This window comes from Schistocerca nitens, chromosome 6 (assembly GCF_023898315.1).
Source record: "Schistocerca nitens isolate TAMUIC-IGC-003100 chromosome 6, iqSchNite1.1, whole genome shotgun sequence".
NCBI lineage: Eukaryota > Metazoa > Arthropoda > Insecta > Orthoptera > Acrididae > Schistocerca > Schistocerca nitens.
The window spans coordinates 440,471,985-440,499,410 of NC_064619.1; the positions used below are offsets into that span (position 1 = coordinate 440,471,985).

Consider the following 27,426-nt stretch of genomic DNA (forward strand, 5'->3'; position numbering starts at 1 on the left):
CATTTCATTTTCCACATTCTCTTACATTGTCATTGTTTTTACTATGTGAATTGTTACTCATCAGCCAGATGACCTGAACATTCAGTGGCACTGTTTGCATAATGAGCACTGTAAATTGCGGTGAGTATAGATTCATGCCTGAATTAGTGTCTTCTGTATCCCCTTGCAATGAGGTGAATCTAGATGGTATTGCTGCCACCTGGTCCCTGTAGTGCAGCAATTAATTGGCAGGTGATTCACTCATGGTGCATCTTTTAAGGTAGTGGCACCTTGTTTGTCCTTGGAAATTGATTGCCCCATGTATTGGACATCATCAAATAGGCCACTCCTAAACGTGCTGACACTGTACACCTTGCCCGTCCTGTGCTCAGCTGCCAAGCCAATGATCAGTACAAGCCATGACAGCATCCTAGTCATGTGACACAATGAACTATTTACTCCCTTTGGTGTGCTAACAGGAGTGCTCCCTTTACAAAACATTAGTGAACTGTGATTCCATTGATCGTGAGTGTATCTGTTCTCATATGATTTCTCTCCTCCTCTTCTTCTTCTTCTTCCTTCTCCTCCTCCTCCTCCCCAACCTCTATTACTCTTTCTTTTAAATTCTTTGGAATTTTATGCCTTTTTTCCCCCTCCTTACTTCTCTGCTTCTAATATTCATCAGTAATTTTCCATTTGAGATCAAACTTGCTGATATAATTGTTTCAGACATACTACTGAAGTCCACAGTAATATCTATGACAAGAAAGCACAAAAAATATATTGAAATATTATGAAATGAGGCAAAACAAATCTTTTACAAAATTATGCTTGTCAAGTTAATAACAAATTACGTGCACAAGTGTCTGTACCTTCTGACTTTCCTCATCAGTCAGGCACTTTCTTGTCATATGATGATCTAATATATTAAATGAAACTTCCTCTGATGTTTTATAAGAATAATCTTCAAAACAAGCATAATTTAAAGAAGATTAGACAAGAAGACATGATAAGTTTTACTCAAACAGCAGAACTACTTAATGGCAGTGGAGTAATTTGCAATGCTCTTTTTTTCTGTAGGTACACAATGCCATTGTACACTGTTTTGATGCAACATTTTGTGCTCCTCAATTTTGTCCAGACCTCTTCATCTCTGCATGAATTACTGCAACCTAAATCCATCTTAATCTACTTTCTGTGGCCAAGCCTTGATCTCTCTCTCTATAATTTTTATCTCTCACACTTTCCTCCATTCAGGTTGCACCATGGGAAGGCGAGACAGACTCCTAGAAATAGAGGAGTTACAAAACCTAACAAGAAAGAAAGATTGTTTAAGAACTGAAATGGGGGAACATGATTTATCCTCATGTTCCTATCTTCTGCCTGTGAAAAGTTTTTCCCCTTGACCCACTGTTGCCACAATATTACTTACAGTGTCATATCACCCACCACAAAGAAATGACTGAAGGCTTCTGAATTTCACTGATTTCTGCTAACTGAAGTGAGGACTGACAGTGAAGGAAACAACCAGTTTTTTTTTTTGGGGGGGGGGGTGCAGGGGGGGGGCGGAATTTGAAATTTACTGGTACATACCACCAGTCATTTTGTTGTTTTGCTTGATATAATCTATTATCTAAAAAAGAAAAAAATAATTTGAGAATAAGCCTTCTACAAGTGCCTTATAATACTATGCCCATCTAAATTTAAAGAAAAAAAGACAACTGTCAAATGTACCTATCTTGGTGACAGAGTACCGTACAGAATTTAAACTTGACTTCTATCACCCAGTCAGTGAGTTTCCTTCGCTCAAAGGAAATGCAAGTTAAAACTTTAACAAAAACATAATTCTAGAGAGGGATATTTTCTCAACACTTAATTATAAACACTACAATGATACATTTAATTTATAGTGGCAATTTTTTCTTTAATATAATTCATTTAAGTAATATATTCCAATATTGCTTCATTTTTATTAACCCTAATTACAAAATTATAAAATTTTCTAAATCTATGTACACAAAATTGCAGAAATGTTGTTTACGGGGCATGGCTTTGGCAGTTCTGTCAGAGACAGAGTCATATTGGTATGACACTGCCTCTATTACCAAATGATGATTCTTTGATGCTTTAATATGAGGTGTATCAAGCCATCCTTTCTTTTAGCTATGCTGTGACATATGCTTCTTATTTCCCCCATTTCAATTCATTACCAATTCATTCGACCCATACAGAAAGAGAAAGTAAATTCTTTGTTGAAAGAGAACAATATCTACTCATAGATGAAATGTTTTATAACTGAAACGCAAAAATCTGGAGGTCATCATGGCTCTGTTGAAACGAAATGTTGCTAATACTAAAATGTTGTAGTAAAACAATGAAATTACAACCAAGCATTTCTCAAATTAAAAAAAAAATGTTTTATCATAGTCAAAATATAATGTTAGTAAGAACAATGACGAATATCAAAATACTCTTCTATAGTTTTCCTGTGAGCATGAGCCAGTCACTATTCCACAGAGGATTTCTGTAATCTTACAGAGGTTCTTATTAAGTGGGAGTACTGGCTGATATGTAGAGAGGAACAGAGGGTAATGCCATTGTAATGTGTAAGGGGGAGTCAAATGAAATGAGACAAGTGGAAAAAACAGTAAGTAAATTGTTTTTCATATCAAAAGTAATTGCCATACTGCTAATGCATTTATCCCATTGTGAGAGACAAGACTGTTGATGCCTTCATGGAAAAATGTTCATGGTAGCCTTCAGACTCATAACTGCACCAATCTGTGTATCTCTTCACCCAAAGAAAATTGCTGGTCATGACTGTCTTGCTTCAGGGCCACAAAAAATCTGAAATCACATGAGGAGAGATCAGGACTGTACCAGTATGCACGATGTGTATGGGGCTGTTTAGACTAAGCTGCGGAAGTTTCAGTGGGAGTCTTATCACATACTCCCTACAGTTCTGATCTCTCCCCATGCAATTTCCATGTTTTTGGAGTCCTGAAGAAATACATTCATGGCTATCAATTTGCTTCACACAAAGAAATGCACACATGGGTTCAATCATGGTTCTATAGGCAACCACAAACACTTCTCCCTGAAGGCACTGACTTTTTTGCATCAATCTAGTTTTCATTTGTCTGCCCCTTATACATTTGTCACTGTGTAGATGACATATCTTGCATAAACAACTTAAACTATATGAACGTTTGCACTCATAGATTAGTGCATATTATGCAATGGCAGTATTATAAATGGTTAGTGCTTTATTCAATTATTTTATTTGTTCTTCAGCAGTAAGAACAGATATAAATTGCACTTTTGAATGGATTGCTGAACTATAAGTTTTAATTTGCTTCAAACTGTATGCTGTTTTCCACTTTTATATCATGAAATTGACTTAATGCCAGGAAGAAACAAAATCTATGCACTTGGCAACTGATTTAACAAAATATCGCAACTTTTAAATTTGTTTATTCTTATGCAGGTTATCCTTGTACTATATATTACTGACTTGAAATGGTACGAAACCTCTTCACTCACATATTAAATAAATAAACTATGCTAGTTATGGTCTTGTAGTGTACACAGGTGTTTATTCACAAGTATCCTATAGTGGGATATCAAAACTGCTGGCTATTATGAGATAAATACTGTTCTCAGGACTATTCATCTGTAAACACACTAAAGAAATTGAAGCTGGTTATGGAAAGCCTGAACACAATGTGGGAAGTACCTTCCAGAAGACAATATATTGCTGCATGTCTTCATGTATGTAACAGCACATCTACAAATAAACACATGTGCTCTCCCTCTCTCTCTCTCTCTCTCTCTCTCTCTCACTCTCAACAAACTTTCAATGTCATATTTTATTCAAGTATCATTTGTCAATGTCTTTAGCATTTGTCAGGGATTTGTCTTTCTGCTTACTATTTAGATGATTTCCATTCTACTCCAGTCTCCTCTCTATAAAATAGTAGTTTTCTCTTGTGTTATAGGCCTTGTTTATTACACTGTATGTGTCAATCTTTGTCTTCACCAATGTGAGTTAAGTTCAGCATTTCCATTATCATTCTTCTCCAAACATTCTTCTCTTGCTTTTCCTCTTGCCTATAGAACCTCAACTGGCTCTCTTGTTGAATTTTTGAATTAATCTTCATTTTACAATTTTAGCTACCTTCACCTTTACTTTGAATGCTTTATTTCATCTCACAAGGATCTCTGCAGCAAATGGAAATACTGGTTTTATATTTCTTCTGGCAGTTTTGGAGGAAAATTGGTTCTACACTCTCTCTCAGCCTACAGATGAGAATGTGATAATGTGTAATGTGGACAAGTCAGTCCACTTGAGTTTTCGTTCTTCAGATCACTTCCTCACTCATCCAATCAGTACTATAAACAGAGCTATAATGTGTTGAAACATATTAATTGAAATCGTTTTTTGGGTTAACTGCAATGGAAAAGGGGATATTACCAAACATGTAGCTAATCTGGAAAATTAATTGTAGACCTAAATGAAGAATTAATGAAACATGACAAGAATACATTGTCTGAAAGAATATTTAATGGCTGAATTTTATCTACACAGAGAAAATTATCAAACTGCATGAATAAAATACAAAAGAAACAACTGCATTTGTCATTTCTAACACATGAAAAGGGAATGGAATAACAGTCACTATCAAGATGCCAAATGAGTAAGTAAATCAAAAATGTTCTTATTAGGGAAGGTAAGTTGCCACTCACCATACAGTGGGAGTCACGATAGGCACAACAAAAAGATTCACACAATTATAGCTTTCGGCCATTAAGGCCTTTGTCAGCAATAGACACACACACACACACACACACACACACACACACACACACACACACACGCGCGCGCGCGCGCACGCAAACGCAACTTGCACGCACACGTCTGCTGTCTCAGAAAACTGAAACCACACTACGAGCAGCAGCACCAGTGCAGGATGGGAGTGGTGACTGGGTGGGGGTATGGAGGAGGCTGGGGCAGGGAGGGGGAGGGATAGTATGGTGGGGGTGGCAGACATTGAAGTGCTGCAGTTTAGATGGAGGGCAAGAGAGAAGGTGAGGAAAGGGGGGGGGGGGCAGGGTTAAGTTGCGGAAAGGAGAGAAATAACAAGAAATTAAAAGACTGGGTGTGGCTGTGTAGTGCTGGAATGGTAACAGGGAGGGGGGTGGATGGGTGAGGACAGTGACTAACGAAGGTTGAGGCCAGGAGAGTTATGGGAATGTAGGATGTATTGCAGGGAAAGTTGCCACCTGTGCAATTCAGAAAAGCTGGTTTTGGTGGGAAGGATCTATATGGCACAGGCTGTGAAGCAGTCATTGAGATGAGGGATATCATGTTGGTAGTGTGTTCAGCAACAGGGTGGTCCACTTGCTTTTTGGCCACAGTTTGTCAGTGGCCATTCATGCGGACAGACAGCTTGTTGGTTTAGTGACTGGACTGGAGTAGGTGGTGGTAGGAGGATGTATGGGAAAAGTCTTGCAGCTGGGTCTATTACGCAGATATGAGTCATGAGAGATTGGGAGCAGGAGTTGTGTAATGATGGACGAGTATATTGTTTAGGTTCAGTGGATGGCGGAATACCACTTCAGGTAGTGTGGGAAGGATAGTGGGCAGGACATTTCTCATTTCAGGGCATGACGAGAGGTAATCGAAACCCTGGTGGAGAATGTAATTCAGTTGCTCCAGTCCCGGATGGTACTGAGTGCTCCTCTGTGGCCGGACTGTGGGACTTTGGGAGGTGGTGGGAGACTGGAAAGATAAGGCACAGGATATTTGTTTTTGTACAAGATTGGGAGGATAATTACGGTTAGTGAAGGCTTCAGTGAGACCCTCGGTATATTTTGAAAGGGACTGCTCATCACTGCAGATGCGATGACCACAGATGGCTAGGCTGTACGGAAGGGACTTCTTGGTATGGAATGGGTGGCAACTTTCGAAGTGGAGGTATTGCTGGTGGTTAGTAGGTTTTATATGGGCGGAAGTACTGATGTAGCCATCTATGAGGTGGAGGGCAACATCTAGGAAGGTAGGTACTCAACCCAGTTGAGTAGGTCCAGGTGAAGCAAATGGGGGAGAAGTTATAGAGGTTCTGGAGGAATGTGGATAGGGTGTCCTCACCTTCAATCCAGATAGCAAAGATGTCATCAATAAATCTGTACCAGGTGAGGGGTTTAGGATTCTGGATTTTTAGGCAGGATTCCTCTAGATGGCCCATGAACAGGTTGGCACAGGATGGTGCCATGCGGGTGCCCATACCTATACCCCAGATTTGTTTGTAGGTAATGCCTTCAAAGGAGAAATAATTGTGGGTGAGGATATAGTTGGTCATGGCGACTAGGAAGGAGGTTGTTGGTTTGGAATCCATAGGGCATCTGGAAAGGTAGTGTTCAATAGCAGTAATGCCATGGGCATTAGGAATGTTAGTGTACAGGGAGGTGGCATCAGTAGTGACGAGCAGGGCACCATGTGGTAAAGAGACAGGAACTGTGGATAGTTGGGGGAGGAAATGGTTGGTATCTTTTATATAGGAGGATAAGTTCTGTGTAATAGGTTGAAGGTGGTGGTCTCTGAGAGTAGAGATCCTCTCAGTGGGGACACAGTAACTGGTCACAATCGGTAGTCCTGGGTGATTGGGTTTATGGACTTTAGGACGCATGTAGAAGGTGGGGGTGTGGGGAGGGGTAGGGGTAAGTAGAGAGATGGACTCTGGGGAGAGGTTCTGGGATGAGCCTAAGGATTTGAGTAGTGACTGGAGATCCTGTTGGATTGCTGGAATGGGGTCAATGTGGCGGGGTTTGCAGGTGGAAGTATCTGACAGCTGACAGAGTCCTTCCGCCAAATAATCCTTGCAGTTCAAAACAACAGTGGTGGAGCCTTTGTCTGCAAGTAGGATTATAAGGTCAGGATCAGTTTTTAGATGGTGGACTGCGGTTCTTTCTCCGGATGTAATGTTAGTTTGCATGAAGGATTTGGGGAATGATGGTGGGCAAGGTTCGAGGTTAAGAAATTCTGGAAAGTTAGTTCCAAAGGCCTCACCTTTTGCCCCATAACCAAATTCAATTCCAAAGGCCTCACCTTTTGCCCCACTCCCAAATTAAATAATGCAGGACTTGTTAAAGACCTTCTCTCCTTCTCCCAGTCCCTACAGTGGAAACACTTTTTGGCCACCAATCCGAGCAAGCAGACTCTACCAAAGACCAATACTGAACCTTGTCTAACTCAGTTCACTCCTCTATCCATCTGTGATCCACCATGAGCCATGTTGTCAGTAGCACTACTGTTCAAAAACAGTAGTGCTACCAACAACGACTCATGCGTATGATGTTATTTATATATATTTGATGATGCTGGTGCTGATTTTGCATTTAACATTTGACGATGCCACTTTGGCTGCAGTACATTAGGACTTTCTTTTTATAAAACAGATCTAATGATTGTCATTATAGACAGAAACCGGTAATCTGTTAACAAAAGGTTTGTGACCATAGACATAAATTAATGGAAACATTTTCTCGCTGGGCCAGCTGCTCTACTTGAAGCTACACTGATGGAAATAAGTGATACTCTGATAGTGATGCTATGACGCATATCACTTCAAACAAACAGTACTTTGTTCCTTACAGTTAATTTGTTGTTCGCGAAGTGACTTCATTGGGAAAACAAGGTATTAATAGGTATGAATTTGGCAAAGAAACAGCTGAATTTGAAAATAGAGGGAGTAATGAATACTACAGTGCTAGAATGCCTGATGCAAGTGTTCATTTGTTCACAGCCAGAGCTGATGCATACAATGGCAGCAATATAACATTTTTATTATAAAGTGTTAGGATTCAGGAAAATCCAATGGCGACATTATTACAGGTTATATGAAAGAGCAGCTGTACATGTTAAATATGTATGTCATCAGGCTACGAAAGAGCATCAAGTGAACTTAATGGCATCCTCTCAAACACTGCAAGCATATCATGAAAGATTTGGTCATCAAAATAAACAACATGTCAAAACATCTTGAAGAAATGTGACATCAACGTACAAGGTTGTAAGGTGAATTTTCTTACGGTTATGCATTGTGAAAGATGCACAGAATACCATTCGAAAAATGAGTGAACACTCCACACTTACTGGCAAACTAATTCACACAGATGTCAATGGACCAAACAGTACAGTGTCATGTGGAAGCACTTTATGTAGCCTTTATAGATTTCAGTCAATTACAATACTGGCCATTAAAATTGCTACACAACGAAGATGACGTGCTACAGACGCAAAATTTAACCTACATGAAGAAGATGCTGTGATATGCAAATGATTAGCTTTTCAGAGCATTCACACAAGGTTGGCGCCGGTGGCGACACCTACAACATGCTCACATGAGGAAAGTTTCCAACCGATTTCTCATATACAAACAGCAGTTGACCAGTGCTGCCAGGTGAAACGTTGTTGTGATGCGTTGTGAAAGGAGGAGAAATGTGTACCATCACGCTTCCAACTTTGATAAAGGTCAGATTGTAGCCTATCGTGATTGCGGATTATCGTATCGTGACATTGCTGCTCGTGTTGATCGAGATCCAATGACTGTTAGCAGAATATGAATCGGTGGGTTCAGGAGGGTAATACAGAACACCGTGCTGGATCCCAATGGCCTCATATCACTAGCAGTCGAGATGACAGGCATCTTATCCGCATGGCTGAAATGGATCGTGCAACCACATCTGGATCCCTGAGTCAACAGATGGGGACGTTTGCAAGACAACAACCATCTGCATGAACAGTTCAATGACGTTTGCAGCAGCGTGGACTATCAGCTCAGAGATCATGGCTGCGGTTACCCTTGATGCTGCATCACAGACAGGAGCGCCTGCGATGGTGTACTCAATGACGAACCTGGGTGCATGAATGGCAAAACGTCATTTTTTTCAGACGAATCCAGGATCTGTTGACAGCATCATGATAGTCACATCCGTGTTTGGTGACATCGCGGTGAACGAACATTGGAAGCGTGTATTCGTTATCGCCATACTGGCGTATCACCTGGCGTGATGGTATGGCTGCCATTGGTTACACGTTGCAGTCACCTCTTGTTCGCATTGACGGCACTTTGAACAGTGGACGTTACATTTCAGATGTGTCACAAGCCCGTGGCTCTACGCTTCATTTGATCCCTGCGAAACCCTACATTTCAGCAGGATAATACAAAACAGCATGTTGCAGGTCCTGTACGGGCCTTTCTGGATACAGAAACCGCTTGACTGCTGCCCTGGCCAGCACATTCTCCAGATCTCTCACCAATTGAAAAAGTCTGGTCAATGGTGGCCGAGCAACTTGCACATCACAATAAGCCAGTCACTACTTTTGATGAACTGTGGTATCGTGTTGAAATTGCATGGGCAGCTGTACCTGTACACGCCACCAAGCTCTGTTTGACTCAATGCGCCGGCGTATCAAGGGCTTTATTATGGCCAGATGTGGTTGTTCTGGGTACTGATTTCTTAGGGTCTATGCACCCAAATTGCGTGAAAATGTAATCACATGTCAGCTCTAGTATAATATATTTGTCCAATGAATACCCGTTTATCATCTGCTTTTCTTCTTGGTGTAGCAATTTTAATGGCCAGTAGGGTACATCAAAGTTTCTTTCTGAAATGCAAAAATGAAGTGAATGAAGCTCAAACCAATGAACATGCTATTAAACAGTTTATATGTGATGGAGGCAAATGAAATAATAATAAGAGTGTTACAGCAGTTACTCATAGATAAGGGAACAGAATTACTGATTTCTCCACACTACATCACTGAACAAACTGGTGTGGCACAATGTGAAAATAGAGCTATTGTTGAAGCTGCATATTTGATGCTGAACACAAGTAAATTACCAAGAGGATTGCGGACAGAAGCTTGCAACATAGCAGTCTATATCCTAAATCATACTGGAAGGTCTTCAGTTCCAGTCAAAATCCCATGTGTGTTGTGGTACAATAAACCAGCAGGAAAACTCTATCACCTCAGAATTTTTGGCACAGGTTGCTACATTCACATTGCAAATATTTTCATTCAAAGTTTGAAAAATAAAGCTATTTTTTAAAAAACTTGGTAAGTATTTCATTGGTAAAATGGATTTACAGTCTGGATTCATTCTGAAAGGAAAGCAACCTCGAGTCATGTCATAATATGTAACCCAGAAGTAGTTTGTAGTTTCTGTAGTGATCATGATAAATTTGAAATATCTCTGCAAGAATCCCAGGACAGATACAGTTGGATATGGCCTCCAATGCAGAAGGCTATCTGCTTCCAGAGGAAGTCGAAGTGAAGAAAAATTTGGTGTACATGATTCTAGAGGAATTCATGTGTGAAGTGATGGTAACAAAGAAACAACATAATTCCTAAAAACAGAAGCTTCTGAATTTTCTGAAAAAAAAAAAATAAACTGGAGAACAGAAGAAAATGAAGAAAACCTGCCTGGATGGAAAGTGAGTTCTTGATCCTAACAGAAGTTGGTGCTGATGAACAAAAAGTTCCAAACCTTTTTATGAAGTGCTGCAGTCAAATGAGAAACAAAAATGAATGCAAGCTATTAATGAAGAAATTTAATCACCTAACAGAAACAATATAAGGATCTTTAATTGGATATCCTATGAATGTCAAAGTATTACAGAACTGCTGGGTTCCATATCAAAAAGTTATGGCTGATGGAAGTACTTGCTTCACGGCCCAATTGATTGCTAAAGAGTAAATTCTGGAAGCAGGAACTGATCATGAAGACGTATTTACTCATGTTGCACATTATGAAACCATTCACAGAAGATTATGGTACAACAACTTGATGTGAAGACAACTTTTTTGAATGGAATGCTTGAAGGTGAATGTTTTGAAGATAATACGGGCTGAGTATCTCTCTTGAAACAAATCTCTAGGGAATCAGACAAGCACCACATTGTAGGAACAATTTATGGGAGCCATGTGGAAGATGCATTTTCAAAACAGTACTGCAGATCCTTGTCTGTTTTAATGCAAACACAATGAAAATTAACATGGACAGGGACTGTGGATAGGTGGCACTAAGTGAGTATGTGGCTCAACCAGGAGGTGTACCGAGATAGTGGATAACATCAGAAGTTCACTGAGGCTTTTTGCAGATGATGCTATAGTATATCGAGAGGTTGTAACAATGGAAAATTGTACTGAAATGCAGGAGGATCTGCAACAAATTGACCCATGGTGCAGGGAATGGCAATTGAATCTCAATGTCGACAAGTGTAATGTGCTGCGAATACACAGAAAGAAAGATCCTTTATCATTTAGCTACAATATAGCAGGTCAGCAACTGGAAGCAGTTAATTCCATAAATTATCTGGGAGTAGGCATTAGGAGTGATTTAAAATGGAATGATCATATAAAGTTGATCGTCAGTAAATCAGATGCCAGACTGAGATTCATTGGAAGAATCCTAAGGAAATGCAATCTGAAAACAAAGGAAGTCGGTTACAGTACACTTGTTTGCCCACTGCTTGAATATTGCTCACCAGTGTGGGATCCGTACCAGATGGGGTTGATAGAAGAGATAGAAAGGATCCAACAGAGAGCAGCACGCTTCGTTACAGGATCATTTAGTAATCGTGAAAGCATTACGGAGATGATATATAAACTCCAGTGGAAGACTCTGCACGAGAGATGTTCAGTAGCTCGGTACGGGCTTTTGTTGAAGTTTCAAGAACATACCTTCACCAAGGAGCAACCAGTATATTGCTCCCTCCTATGTATGTCTCACGAAGAGACCATGAGGATAAAATCAGAGAGATTAGAGCCCACACAGAGGCATACCAACAATCTTTCTTTCCAAAAAAATATGAGACTGGAATAGAAGGGAGAACCGATAGAGGTACTCAAAGTACCCTCCGCCACACACCGTCGGGTGGCTTGCGGAGTATGGATGTAGATGTAAATGTAGATGTAGATAGTGACCGCAATGCAATAAACACTGTGTCTGAGTGGGCATGTTGGTTAACATAACTGCTTAGTAAGAAGGAGATCCCAGGTTAAAATTGCGGTCCAGCACACACTTTCACTCATTGCCACTGATTCCGCATAAAGTCCCAATGCAGCTGACATCAATAGCCGCTTCCCTTTCCTTTCTTCCCCCTCCAACTTCAATTTACATAATAAAGAAAGTAGACTTTATGTAGCAATTTATGTTGATGAAGGCCTCATTGTTGTCATTAAAAATGAAGAAACTATAGCTTTCTAAACAACTGACAATGTGAATTTGATATAACAACAGGTATTCCTGGCAGTTCCCTTGGCATAAAAACAAAGCAAAATGGAGATGGAACAATTGCAACAAGTCAAGAACAATATACAAAACAACTACTGGAAAGATCCCAAATGTCAGCATACAGTATGATCTCAATTGTCATTGGATGTGAAGAAAATACTGAGGACTGGAATCAAGTGAAACACATATTCCAGTATCTGAAAGGCACATTAAATTATGGTACTAGTAATGACATAGAATAACATTTGAGAATTTACAATGAACTACTTTCACTAATGGCAAACAGATGAGGCATTCAACAACTTGCAATGTGGCAAAGTACGCTGGTGGAGCAATATCGTGGACAAGTCAGTTGCAAGAGGTAGTGGCCACAGATACCACTGAATCAGAAATTATTTCAGCAAGTGAAGGAGCCAAAGAAACAATTTGGTTGTATTGCTTACTAAGTGGATTGGTTGAAATGGCAGAACAACCTCCAATACTTTACACTGACAATGACACTGCATTAAAACTACCAATCAATCCGGAATATCATCAACAGTCAAAATGCAGAGGTCTAACACTACTACATTTGTGAAAGACTGAATGGTGAAATTATGTTAGAAGATATTGCTGCAAAGAACCACTTAGCTGGTCTTCTGATTAAGCCACTTGAATGAGTTTGGTTTAATTTGTTAAGAGCAAAGATGAAATTGCAATAGCTGAACTTTATAATTTTTTAACAATTTTAAAACAAAATAACAACAAATGAAAAGATTTACTAGATTACATTTATATGGCATAATCACAAATGCTATTATTAAGTTTGTGCAGTTAATGTATTAAGTTTCTATGATTGTTTTGTCTTTTGGTAATATATACCTAGATGTCTTCCTCCAATAGGATCTGTGAACATGATGAATGAAAAAAATTAATGACTGAATCTATGGATAGAACAACTACTGGAGTTATATTAGCCTTAACACTGTTAAGCTTCAGTTGTCTGAGAAATATTTTATATGTACCCACTTGAAGCACTTTCAGTTTTCAGAGAAAATTTGTTGTTGACTATATAAGACACAAGTGCCATGTGTCATATACATGCTAGCATGGAACATATGACAGGGGATACATTATGTACTCAGCAGCTCTTAACTTGTAACTGCACTGTTCTGAAACATCATAATGATTCACTTCTCCATTTTTTTCCAATTCCTGCATAAAGTTAATGTTTATTATCACTTAAATTACACACATCATTCACTTTTAGTTACTCATTACTCTCATTAATTTAACTATCACCATCCAGCTGCTGACACCTGGGTGCTATTTTCTGCCTGTAACATTTTTGGTAATTGATTTTTCCTGAAATTTGGCTCAGAGACTAGATAAACCAAGACAAGATGAGATCAGAGTTGAACCTCATTTGCAGCATGCTAGTGGCTGATTCAAATTTCTATTTTACAGTATTGCTCACAGGCATAAGTGACTGAATAGCAAGAAAATTGATGTATGGAACTTCCATTACTGCCTGTCAATCAACAACCACATTTCGTGTCATAAGAGTTGCACTGTCATGCTCCATAATTGGACAAAGTGCACATCTAGTCTCAGTAGTTATGTAGAAAAGCTATTGAAATATTTAATTTCTACAAATGTACACCAAATGCCAAACAGAATGCAGGCAGAGCAGTAGTATAATTAGTCATGCACTGCCATTGCTGTCTCCAGTATGCAAAGGTGGTAAGTTTTGTCTCAAGGTGTTAAAAGGCTGCAATGAAGTAGCGCAACTTTTACTACTAATTTCATCTGCTAGCAATTATAGCATTAAATTTTGTTGTGGTGTGAAACTCCATGCCTGCAAAGGAAATCAAACTGCTATTTTCATTTCTGCAAATGCATTCCAAAGTGATTGAGTAACATCTGCACAATTAAATTGCTTTTAATAATACATTAAAATAACAGCCTCTGGAATTCCTAAGAACAAGCTAAACTGCATTCAGTATGTAACTAATAACATATCAAATAATGCCAGTTTTGCTTAACTCAAAGATAGTGATAAAAGCTAGCTTGGCTGCAATTACCCATGAAACAAAAATTCATCTAAAAAAATATCATGCTTGTAGCTGTTTCTGACTCTATGTGGCATCATTAGTAGTGTGAACGATAATCTGAAAGGACTGTTTCACAATAAGATAAACATTCAGTAATTCTGAAATTAAGAGATTTGTTGTTGAAATAGGTGTTTAACAGTCTTCTATGACTAATTAAAAGTGAAAACAAAACATGAAACTCAGATAGAGTTCAAATGCTAAGTTACTTGCTCAATATAAATAACAATGACCTTAAACATACTACGAATATGTCTGTGCACTCTGCAGTTCAACATGAATATACATTTTCGGAATGCAAGAATATCAGCAGAATTGAAGAGGTACATTAGTTTTGGATTGGGGTACATTGCCAAAGAAAAATGTAATTATATCCAGAACACAATGGAGTAGCAGCATATTACTTTTATAAATTCTCACAGGTAACATATCATAACTAACCATATACCACATTAGAAAGAATTGTCTTCTGTGTCAAACGTATTGTTACAAGAAGTGAATAAAATAATTGAATAATGGGATATTTTGGAATATAAAATATTATAACCGATGGGAAATCACATAATATCACTGAGGAGAGATTCAAATGTTGTTAATACATGTAGTGGCAAAAGATATGGAGCACAGAAAGGGCAAAATATAATAATAAAAGATCTAGAAGAAGAGGCATCATCCAGCAAACCGCTGCTCAAAATTTTGCTTACACATATTTGCTTGCTTCTTTGTTGAAATTTTGAATACTAGAAGACAACCACATTCTATTCCTTTTCAATGAATTGACACAGTTTTCTACTACTTTCATAATTTTTTTAAATATGAAACTAAGTGTATGACTCACAATAATTAAATATTTTATAAACTGTACAGCCATAACATTACGACCACCCTATGTTTTTTGAATGGGAACACTTGCATCAGACCAAGAGCATGTGTCATGGTAAAATAAATAACAGCTGTTGAAGATAAAGAGGAGTGGCTTCGTGTGCACAAAATGGGTAAAACTGTTGATTTAAGTGATTTTGACATAAAGCAGACTGCGATGTTACTCTGCTGTGATTTAATACAAGGAAAGTGGTGGCACTAGTAGAGCATTCACATTTTGCCATCATCTGCATCTATCAATAATGGATTGAATAAATGAATGATGTGATGTCCCCCTTAGCACCATTGTTCTCCAGTGACATATGGCTGCTGCAGAAGGAGCCATAAAAGTTGTGGCCACTTTATGAAAGACATGTCTGTTCCAGCACTTAAGGTATTTTCCATCACGGCAGTCCTTCATTCAAGACTGAATCAAAATACTCTTAATTCCCACTGATACTTTGGCACTAAATTCACAACACATCAGTCATTTTGAATACTGATAAATATCATCAAGCACCCATTCAGAGTTTACATTTGCAAGTAAAAGTGAACCCAAGTGCAATAGGGCAGATGATCATATAATCTGGTTTTTAAAAAATTTAAAAAGTCATGCAAAATAATATTTACATGGGAAAAATTGCTGCACACTTTCAGAGAAAAATTTGTGAAATTCTGTATTCATCTAACTGGAAACGAAACATCTGCTATGGCTGGAGAGAAACGTACATAAGAAATGTGTTAAAAATTGACACGTGCAAAAAAACATTTTCACACTAAACAATATTGCAATTTCAAAAATGTGCTTTAATAATGTAGTCAGTGCAATTTATCATTTCCCAATATACATTAAAACAAGAACTTCAATAGCATCCACCAGAAAATATTTGCAAGCCATTGCCCAAGGGAAAAACTGTGATTGCAAGATATTGTAGACGCTACAGAGTAAAAAGGTAGTTATGAATTTTAAAGAAAAATCTATATTAAAATATATAGAAGGAAAAAGAAACAAACTACTGAAATTAAAAATTCACTAACACACATATCCCAGAAAAGGTGAGTTCTACCAATACCTAGCCAATACATAAACAAACAATTTACTACCTTCTAATAAGCACCTTTGGCAGTAAATACTTAATAGACTGAATATACCTGTAGTTCTCTCAGCAAACAAAAACAAATTAATTCAAGCTATAACAATCAAATTATTATTTTTCCTTAACAAAGAAGATAAACACATCAGCCTTTTTCATATCGCCTTTCTTTACCTGAGTTCATCATTGCACGGATCTAGTTTACATTTTTCAATTTCTGCTGGTTTCTTCCCATGGCATTGGGCATCTGGCACTCTAGCATAGGTCTTGACGAACTCCAGATATGTCTTGCAATGAACTTCTCGCTTCCGAACCCCTACACCACACGTCACACTACAGGGTCCCCACTTCTTTGCCATGAAACTGATATAACAAGGATATGGCTTGTAGCAGTCTCTAGGACTACAACTTTTATTAAGTATATGAGCAAATGGTAACAAATGACACAGGTAAGAGTGAATAATCCTAATTTTCCATGTACTTTCACTAGTTGGATGATAACTTAGCTATGTTCAATAACTTGTCTCTAGTGTGTGTACTTTCTGTATTCTTCCAGGTATTATATATTAAATTATTTGCTTATCAACTAATGAAATGACTTCATACATTATTTAATGATACAACAATTATATCACCCTGTCTGGAATAGATTAAAGCAACTATATTTAAAGTTTCAGTGTAAAATCACTTATGCATTTACCTCCCAATTCACAAAAGTATAAAAAGATCTTGATTCTGTATAAGCCACAAAAGAACCTTTTTTGTGAAAATTTAGTTATTTGTGTTCGTGTGAATATAATTATTGATAGGTGCTCCATGAAGCCCTAAGCAAAGAAGGAAAAGTGTAGCACAGCATTGTTAAAATATATTTACTCAGTTATGAAGCAAATGTTCTTTTAGGCACACACATTCTTTCAAAACTCACACAGCAGAAATGGATGAATGTTTTTAACTAAACATAATTACAGTTGCATTTCAACAATCTTTTAAATTATTATCATCTATGAAGTCATGATAATCTTGTCAATGTTACATCTTCAGATAATTCATTAATATCTTATTTTCACCTGCACGGTAAAATACACACAACAGGCATGCTAGCTAAATTATTATTAGGTTTGTAATGTAACAAGCTTCTTACACAGTACTCTCTAAAAGAAAGGATTCTCTTCCTATGAGTACAGGGTTCTGACACTACGACTAAAATGTAACAGAAATAAGATTTTCTCTTCTTTAATACACGTTTTAAAACGTATGTCAGTAATTCAATACAGTCAATGATAGGTATAACTTACTCAAAGATAAAAACTAACTTGCAATAGTTTGGCTGCAGTGAATTTCACAGTAATTCATAAATAAGATTGGTTTCTGAATCCATTACTTATTAGGTACAGTTATCTATTTTTCACACCTGTCTCTTGTAGCACATACTTTAAGTACTTTGGAGTAACAAGTAAAGACTTGCATGTATTACTTAATGAAGTAAATGGTAAATGATAAGCCATGTTGAGTAACAGCTGAAAATCTGATTTAGAATCATTATTTCTGCTATTATCAGTCTATCATCTACTCATTACAATTACTCGCCTCAGGGCATACCAGGAATTGTATTCTCTATATGTGAAAACATGCATGAAATTACATATGTGTTGTCTCACAGCATTTCTTTTTTTTTCAGGGGCTGAAAATAAAATAATACTATGTGGCGTTCCACAGTCTAAATGCACAAGAATTTATAAACTTAGTAAAATTATTCAGTTTAGAACATAATCAAGAACTTATCTCCTAAATACTTATAACAATATTGGACAATTTGCAAGAAAATACAATTCAACAGGGATGCATATCTGCATTTATCAAAACAAACTGACCACTTAAAGTTGGTTATTCATATTAATGGCAACAGCACAATGGCTTACTCTCTTATTAGCACAAATTTACTACAATCATTCCTAGCCTGGAAGAGAACATGCTTACGTCTCTACCTCATGAAGAACTAAAGGAATAGAAACTATGAGACATAAGTTACATCTAGCACAAACTATTAATTTCTCTTACTTGATCCTTCATCTAAAAAATCACAGAAAGTTAGCATATGTAATGTTAAATTCATCACAGTCTTTAGTTTTTCAGAAGTTAAAATTTATGATACCAGCAGCTTGATTGCTGAAGCACCTGCAGATTTTTTTAATGAGTATTTCTTAAGTAAAAGTCATTTTCGCATCTCTCCTGTGAATCAAGATCTTACTACTGATAGGTTCCTGTTATCAGTGTACAAATGTTGCTGGTTTACACTGAAACCATTGTGACTGGCTAAACACTGAAACTGTGATGTAAAAACAAAATGTAATTACTGGCTGGCAGAAGTGGTGCCTATACTACTATATCAACTTTCTCATTGTGGTATAGCATATTAATAAAACAGTACACACATTTAATAATGTACTGTATAGTGTATATACTCGTCAAATTTCAATGTATTTTTATGCAATAATAGAATCATTAGTTTTAAAAAAAAACATTATACAGAGGGAGATCCATACACTGTTAATATCAAATTGCTCTGGAACCACTGAATATACCAAAATAAAGTGATAGTACTGATAAGGATAATATTGTGCTGTACTGACTGCATCTGTAAGCTTTTTTATTTGAAAAAACATATCCTTTCCTTAAAAGTGTTTGAAAGCCATTGAAAAGGGGATTATAGTGATGTGATGTTTGCCATGGTCCACAGTGAGTTTTTTCACAAACATATATCCATACTGTGATAAATATGAAAACAAAGGCTGCTGATGAAGTGGGGTTTATGTTGCTCCACCCCGTAAACTTTGGGTAAAAGTGTAGAACCTGTATTGTACAAGCCCTTTTGACCTTCATATTTAGTATATTCCTCACCTCTGTTTTGAGGAAACTTTCACTGAAAAGGATGGCCCACTTAAAGGATCAAAAATAACATTACAACTTACAGTCAGATTTTTTTAAAAATGCACAACTAAAAACCTGTGATCTGTTACCTTCACTGCTTTCCTTAACATTTGAGGTTAACAGTCAATATGAGACCCTAGATATCAGATACTTTTTTCATGCAGCTGTGTTAGCTTGTAACAGGTAAACACAGCATCCAGATATGATGGATTAGTTTAAAAAATAATATACAAACAAAACTTAAAAAATTTCATTAAATATCTTAATTATAAAATACTATTCAAGCTAAGTGTATGTAGTGAGTACAGAAATAGAAAAGCCCACACCATCCACAAAAAATATTATCAAATATCTCAAAACACTAGAAAGTAAATAACAATACTGAAGTTTTGAGTCTAATATTTTCGCCCTTGTAAGTTCTCAAGGAAGGAGAAAATAACTGTCTGAGAAAATGTTCAATATCACTACAGCCACTAGCTAACAGGAAAAAGAAATAAAGATTCAGATGAAAGAAGACAAGGAAGTAAAGCCATAGTTCTAAGATAAGAACTAGAATGTAGCAATATCTATCAAAAATGTGTTCACCAGGAGCTGAGATTGATGTTTCCTTTCATTTACTAATTAGTTGTTTCTTGTTTGGTATTTCCAGAAACTTACAGAAGTTTCCTTTCATTTACTAATTAGTTGTTTCTTGTTTGGTATTTCCAGAAACTTACAGAAGTTTCCTTTCATTTACTAATTAGTTGTTTCTTGTTTGGTATTTCCAGAAACTTACAGAAGTGTCTATAATTTAAGAGTAGCCAAGTTTTATCCATAGGTACCTGGAGAATTAACTACCATTTAAGTATCTGGCCCTTAAGCTAGTTTGCAGAAGTGAAAAACTTTAGTTGTTTAGTAAGATTTGTCTTCTGCGTAAGCAGAGCCTTCTGAAGCTGTGCCTTGGAAAACTAAACATCGGGCTAGTGTGTAAGTTCACAGCATTTTTCCATATTATATTGGAACAAATAAGCCCTCAGTCACTAATATTAAGTGAAAATTGACCTGGTTTCGACACTACTATGAGCGTTGTCTTCAGAATTAGACTAACTGTTCTAAAACATATTAGGTATATAGTACATTTATAAAATTAAAGTTTGTACTGACTGGAAAAGATGCAGTACTTACAAGGCACATATTAAAAAGGTCTGAGCCAGAAAGGCGACGTCATGAACAGTAGTGAGATGGCGAGCAGCCCTTAGCGGCTCGCCATCTCACTACGTTGCCTTTCTGGCTCAGACCTTTTTAATATGTGCCTTGTAAGTACTGCATCTTTTCCAGTCAGTACAAACTTTAATTTTATTAATGTACTATATACCTAATATGTTTTAGAACAGTTAGTCTAATTCTGAAGATGACGCTCATAGTAGCATCGAGACCAGGTCAATTTTGACTTAATATTTGTGACCGAGGGCTTATTTGTTCCAATATAATTCTGACACGGTCACTGAACCTTAGCAGCTATGTTCAAGGTTTTATTTTTCCATATGTTTAATAAGCATAACAGATGCACATAACAGGGACTTTAGTCCTCAGTAACATATTATCCTTCACTATTTACAACAGTCTGCCAATGCCAGGATAACTTTTCGAACCCACAAATGTAGAAATCACATGGTTCTGAGGTGAAGAACTCATCGAGCCATGTTCAGAGGACATTTTCATCCAGAGAGGAAGTTCCTTGAAGACTGTTTGATGGTGAACAGAAAAGGTGAGAATCGAAGGATGCAAGATTAGGTGAATAAGGTGTGTGCAGAATGACTTCCAACCCAAATCCTCCATAGTTTTTTTTTTTCTTTTTTATCAATTTAGCAGAATGCAGGTGGGCATTATCATTGAGTAGCATCACTTCACACATCTTTCTGGTTGCTGTTCTTGGATTGTGCCTGAAAGACATTCATTCAGTTGTTGACAATAAATTTCTGTAGTAATTAATACACCTCTGGGTAGCAATTTGTAGTACACTACACTGCTGTTGTTCCAGTTTGTTTGAGCTCCACCATTCCTTTCTTTTCCTTATGTTAGCATAAAGACAGCATTTTTTGTCACAAGTAACAATGCATGATAAGAATGGCTGGTGTGTTCCTCAGCCAATTGATGATGAACATGTAGAGACGCACATATGGCCACCTGCTGATTTTTGTGGGTTAGAGCATCTGGTACCTATATACCCAATTTTTGAACTTTCTCCATTGTATGCAAATGCTGCACAGTAGTGGAATGATCTCATTTCATAACATTTGCCATTTCTCAAGTAAAATAATGTGGATCATTGTAGGTTAATGCATCAATAAATAAACTCATAGCAACTGGAATACCAAAACATAAACACTATGATTTAGGCACCAACCTAACACAGGTGCATTGAAAAATGTAAACATTAGGATACAGCCTTTCAGAGATACATTATTTATCCTACAGTCACAATTAGATTAACAAAATACATGAACCTTTGTAGATTTATATTACTCAATCTACTCCAACAGAATACATGTTTACTAAGAAGATATTATACGTTAGCAAAGACTTATCTCTCTATCACTTTCATCTGCAAATTGGCCAAAAGTCAAAAAATATGATTAGAGTTTATTTTTAATACATGCAATTAGGTTTATGACAAAGGATATGTTTTATTGTATCACATGTCATAGTCTGTTTCAGTTCCATTCACAGAAAGAGCACTGGAAGATCTAATGCTTATATCCAACTGTGAAAACATTTATTATTTCCTGATGGAACAATGATGTGCATTCTAAAAACAAAAGAGCGTCATCAAAACAAAATAAATAATGAGGGAAGTAATGGTAACAAGTTACCATGTATTTTAGACACTGAGCATTCGATAGACACATGCAAGACTGAAAACATTGTTAAACTTTCAAATTACATCATTCTTCAAAATACACATAAATACACACATATTCTGCATGGCTATATTGTCCCAACTGATTACATTGCCCCATCTCTAGTGTCAACCTGCAGTGTTAGTATGATGTAGACAGCAAGAACAATATTGGTTTGCAGGTGTATGTGCATGTAATGACTATGTATTCTGTGCTAGTTTGCTCTAAAGAATTATTTAGTCCAAAAGCTTAGCATCATTTTCAGTCTTGTTTGTGTGCTTATCAACTGCTCAGTGCCTCAATTAAATGATGAGTTGTTATCTCCACTTCTCTCATTATTTGTATTCCACCCAGGACTTTCCATGGTCACAGTTGTTTGGTGGACTCTCTTTTAGTTCCAGAACTCACATCATAGTTAATTAGGGAGTGATACTCTCATTTAACTTATTCTTCAGTTTTATTATTAATAACAGGTTTTTTTAATCATCATTTCCTTCAACAAGGCTAATGGCAGCAGTAAAAATATGGATGACAGAAGGTTCAGGCATGTCTTTGTTAATTGATTTGATTTCTGGAAAATGTGGGAAATCTAATTGGCATGACCAGAAAGGGATTTGACTCCTTTTCTCTTTGAATAGAAATCTTCTGTCACAACCATTAAACTTAGAATGTGCCACTTTCAGTTAAACTAATGCAGAAGAAAGCTAGACCTTTCTTGTTATTAATATAAAAGCATGTCTGTTTCCATATACATTCCTTGCTTTATTATTTTCCTTCAGATCTGATTATCATCCCCAAAGATTTTAGCAAATAATTTGTAGCATTTATTTGTTACTACATGCAAAAAATTGAGAGTTGCTCTCATCACTTTATCTACAACTGTCATATTGCTATAATTTTATATCTGTATGTTGTTCATGGCTGTCTGTCAGCAGTGATATTGGATTTACTAAATGATACCTATTTATAAATGAAAATTACAGTCACAGATTATGACCACTATGCACCAGTACTGACAATCTTCGTTTATCACTATATCATTGACGGATGTGCCACAAAACATAATTTGACAACAATCATCCCAAAAGACCAGGCATATAGTAGATAGTCCATCATTGGTGAAAGCAATCCTCCAGTGATCCATCATAATAGAAAGATATCCTCTGCATGCAGATTTTGACCACAGCATATGTCTTTTCATAAGATTAACAACATGCCACTTTTGACAGGGCCTAACCCAGTAGTGAAGACTGGCTGTCAGATGTATGAGGACAATGCTTGACGAGCTATGTTCCTTAATGCATCCACAAACTTAATTCTAGATCTATGAAGATGCCTAGTAATGATATAAATCAATCACAAATGCAATTGTAATTGAAATCTGAAATTAACAACAAATACTTATCCAACAGTAAACCCATTTTTATATAGCAAAAGGAGATTGACAGAGATTTCCACTTGATTGGAACATATAAACAGGATTTTGTGGAGCAAGGTATTTACTTCATAACTAGTTATGCAATATTTCTTAGTAACTACATTAATTTTTTTTCTTTGGAAACCTACCTTTACATACAATAAATTACTCAATGTGATTATAGAGGTTTGCATTAACATGTCAATTTATAAAAAGCAATTGATGCACTATTCTGTTGATTTACAGCATATTTTCATTTGAATAAACAAACAAAATCTCATGTTATTTGCTGGATGTCTTTCCACAATGATGGTTTATCAAAATAGGATATTAACGTAATCTGAGTACAAATCTCTATTACAGCACAACAAATTTCAATAGGTATATAAAAAAATGGTATTCATGAAACATTTTCTGAAATATAGGACTGCGAACCCTTGTTATTTCAACATGATATGAATCTCAATTGTTGTTGTTGTGGTCTTCAGTCCTGAGACTGGTTTGATGCAGCTCTCCATGCTACTCTATCCTGTGCAAGCTTCTTCATCTCCCAGTACCTACTGCAACCTACATCCTTCTGAATCTGCTTAGTGTATTGATCTCTTGGTCCCCCTCTACGATTTTTACCCTCCACGCTGCCCTCCAATGCTAAATTTGTGATCCCTTGATGCCTCAAAACATGTCCTACCAACCGATCCCTTCTTTTAGTCAAGTTGTGCCACAAACTTCTCTTCTCCCCAATCCTATTCAATACCTCCTCATTAGTTACGTGATCTACCCACCTTATCTTCAGCATTCTTCTGTAGCACCACATTTCGAAAGCTTCTATTCTCTTCTTGTCCAAACTAGTTATCGTCCATGTCTCACTTCCATACATGGCTACACTCCATACAAATACTTTCAGAAACGACTTCCTGACACCTAAATCTATACTCGATGTTAACAAATTTCTCTTCTTGAGAAACGCTTTCCTTGCCATTGCCAGTCTACATTTTATATCCTCTCTACTTCGACCATCATCGGTTATTTTACTCCCTAAATAGCAAAACTCCTTTACTACTTTAAGTGTCTCATTTCCTCATCTAATTCCCTCAGCATCACCCGATTTAATTTGACTACATTCCATTATCCTCGTTTTGCTTTTGTTGATGTTCATCTTATATCCTCCTTTCAAGACACTGTCCATTCCATTCAACTGCTCTTCCAAGTCCTTTGCTGTCTCTGACAGAATTACAATGTCATCGGCGAACCTCAAAGTTTTTACTTCTTCTCCATGAATTTTAATACCTACTCCGAATTTTTCTTTTGTTTCCTTTACTGCTTGCTCAATATACAGATTGAATAACATCGGGGAGAGGCTACAACCCTGTCTCACTCCTTTCCCAACCACTGCTTCCCTTTCATGCCCCTCGACTCTTATAACTGCCATCTGGTTTCTGTACAAATTGTAAATAGCCTTTCGCTCCCTGTATTTTACCCCTGCCACCTTCAGAATTTGAAAGAGAGTATTCCAGTCAACATTGTCAAAAGCTTTCTCTAAGTCTACAAATGCTAGAAACGTAGGTTTGCCTTTTCTTAATCTTTCTTCCAAGATAAGTCGTAAGGTCAGTATTGCCTCACGTGTTCCAACATTTCTACGGAATCCAAACTGATCTTCCCCGAGGTCGGCTTCTACCAGTTTTTCCATTCGTCTGTAAAGAATTCGCGTTAGTATTTTGCAGCTGTGACTTATTAAACTGATAGTTCGGTAATTTTCACATCTGTCAACACCTGCTTTCTTTGGGATTGGAATTATTATATTCTTCTTGAAGTCTGAGGGTATTTCGCCTGTCTCATACATCGTGCTCACTAGATGGTAGAGTTTTGTCATGACTGGCTCTCCCGAGGCCATCAGTAGTTCTAGTGGAATGTTGTCTACTCCCGGGGCCTTGTTTCGACTCAGGTCTTTCAGTGCTCTGTCAAACTCTTCACGCAGTATCTTATCTCCCATTTCGTCTTCATCTACATCCTCTTCCATTTCCATAATATTGTCCTCGAGTACATCTCCCTTGTATAAACCCTCTATATACTCCTTCCACCTTTCTGCCTTCCCTTCTTTGCTTAGAACTGGGTTTCCATCTGAGCTCTTGATATTCATACAAGTGGTTCTCTTCTCTCCAAAGGTGTCTTTAATTTTCCTGTAGGCAGTATCTATCTTACCCCTAGTGAGACAAGTCTCTACATCCTTACATTTGTCCTCTAGCCATCCCTGCTTAGCCATTTTGCACTTCCTGTCGATTTCATTTTTGAGACGTTTGTATTCCTTTTTGCCTGCTTCATTTACTGCATTTTTATATTTTCTCCTTTCATCCATTAAATTCAATATTTCTTCTGTTACCCAAGGATTTCTATTAGCCCTCGTCTTTTTACCTACTTGATCGTCTGCTGCCTTCACCACTTCATCCCTCAGAGTTACCCATTCTTCTTCTACTGTATTTCTTTCCCCCATTCCTGTCAATTGTCCCCTTATGCTCTCCCTGAAACTCTCTACAACCTCTGGTTCTTTCAGTTTATCCAGGTCCCATCTCCTTAAATTCCCACCTTTTTGCAGTTTCTTCAGTTTCAATCTGCAGTTCATAACCAATAGATTGTGGTCAGAATCCACATCTGCCCCAGGAAATGTCTTACAATTTAAAACCTGGTTCCTAAATCTCTGTCTTACCATTATATAATCTATCTGAAACCTGTCAGTATCCCCTGGCTTCTTCCATGTATACAGCCTCCTTTCATGATTCTTGAACCAAGTGTTAGCTATGATTAAGTTATGCTCTGTGCAAAATTCTACAAGGCGGCTTCCTCTTTCATTCCTTCCCCCCAATCCATATTCACCTACTATGTTTCCTTCTCTCCCTTTTCCTACTGACGAATTCCAGTCACCCATGACTATTAAATTTTCGTCTCCTTTCACTACCTGAATAATTTCTTTTATCTCGTCATACATTTCATCTATTTCTTCTTCATCTGCAGAGCTAGTTGGCATATAAACTTGTACTACTGTAGTAGGCATGGGCTTTGTGTCTATCTTGGCCACAATAATGCGTTCACTATGCTGTTTGTAGTAGCTAACCCGCACTCCTATTTTTTTATTCATTATTAAACCTACTCCTGCATTACCCCTATTTGATTTTGTATTTATAACCCTGTAATCACCTGACCAAAAGTCTTGTTCCTCCTGCCACCGAACTTCACTAATTCCCACTATATCTAACTTTAACCTATCCATTTCTCAATTACTTAAGTCATATTCTAACACAGGCTATATTGCATATAGCATATTACAAACAATAAGTATGAAAAGAATAGATTGTTACTCATCATGAAGATGACAGGTTGAGTTGCACACAGGCATTCTTTGGAAAAGAAATGAGAACACAAACACATCCACAAAAGTACGCACATCTCATGCATGCATGACCACTATTGCTGGCTATTGGACTGCAAATGTTGCATTGAATAAAAGCAGCAGGAGTGGAGCAGGGAAGGGGGAGGGATAGAATATGTATGAGTGGTAGGAGGAGAGAACTGTCTGGTGGAGCATGCAAGGACTAGAAGGTCGCAGAACAAGACTACCAGGGTCAGCGTCAGGAGGCTGTGGGGAAGAAGGGGGGCGGGGGAACAGGGAGCAGAAAAGGGCAAGGAGCAGAGAGGGCAAAAGGCTCATGGTTTCACTGACAGAGAAGGAGAACAATGAGGGTGAAGTGACATGAATTGAGAGGGCAGAGAGGATGGAAACTGTTAGTTGGAGTGTGGGGGAACACTACATTATCATTGGTTGTAATTTTGGGAGCACAGAATATGTTGTAAGAAGAACTCCCATCTGTGCAGTTCAGGAAAGCT

General features: G+C 37.4%; 1 protein-coding gene across 1 annotated transcript in view; it reads right to left on the reverse strand.

Moving 5' to 3' along the window:
- LOC126262931 (protein madd-4-like) overlaps nucleotides 1-27,426 on the reverse strand; it is a 469,727-nt gene that overhangs the window by 186,824 nt on the left and 255,477 nt on the right. The window contains exon 11 of the mRNA XM_049959860.1: nucleotides 16,501-16,689. Coding sequence (XP_049815817.1) covers nucleotides 16,501-16,689 — 189 coding nt within the window. The remainder of the gene's footprint in view (nucleotides 1-16,500; nucleotides 16,690-27,426) is intronic.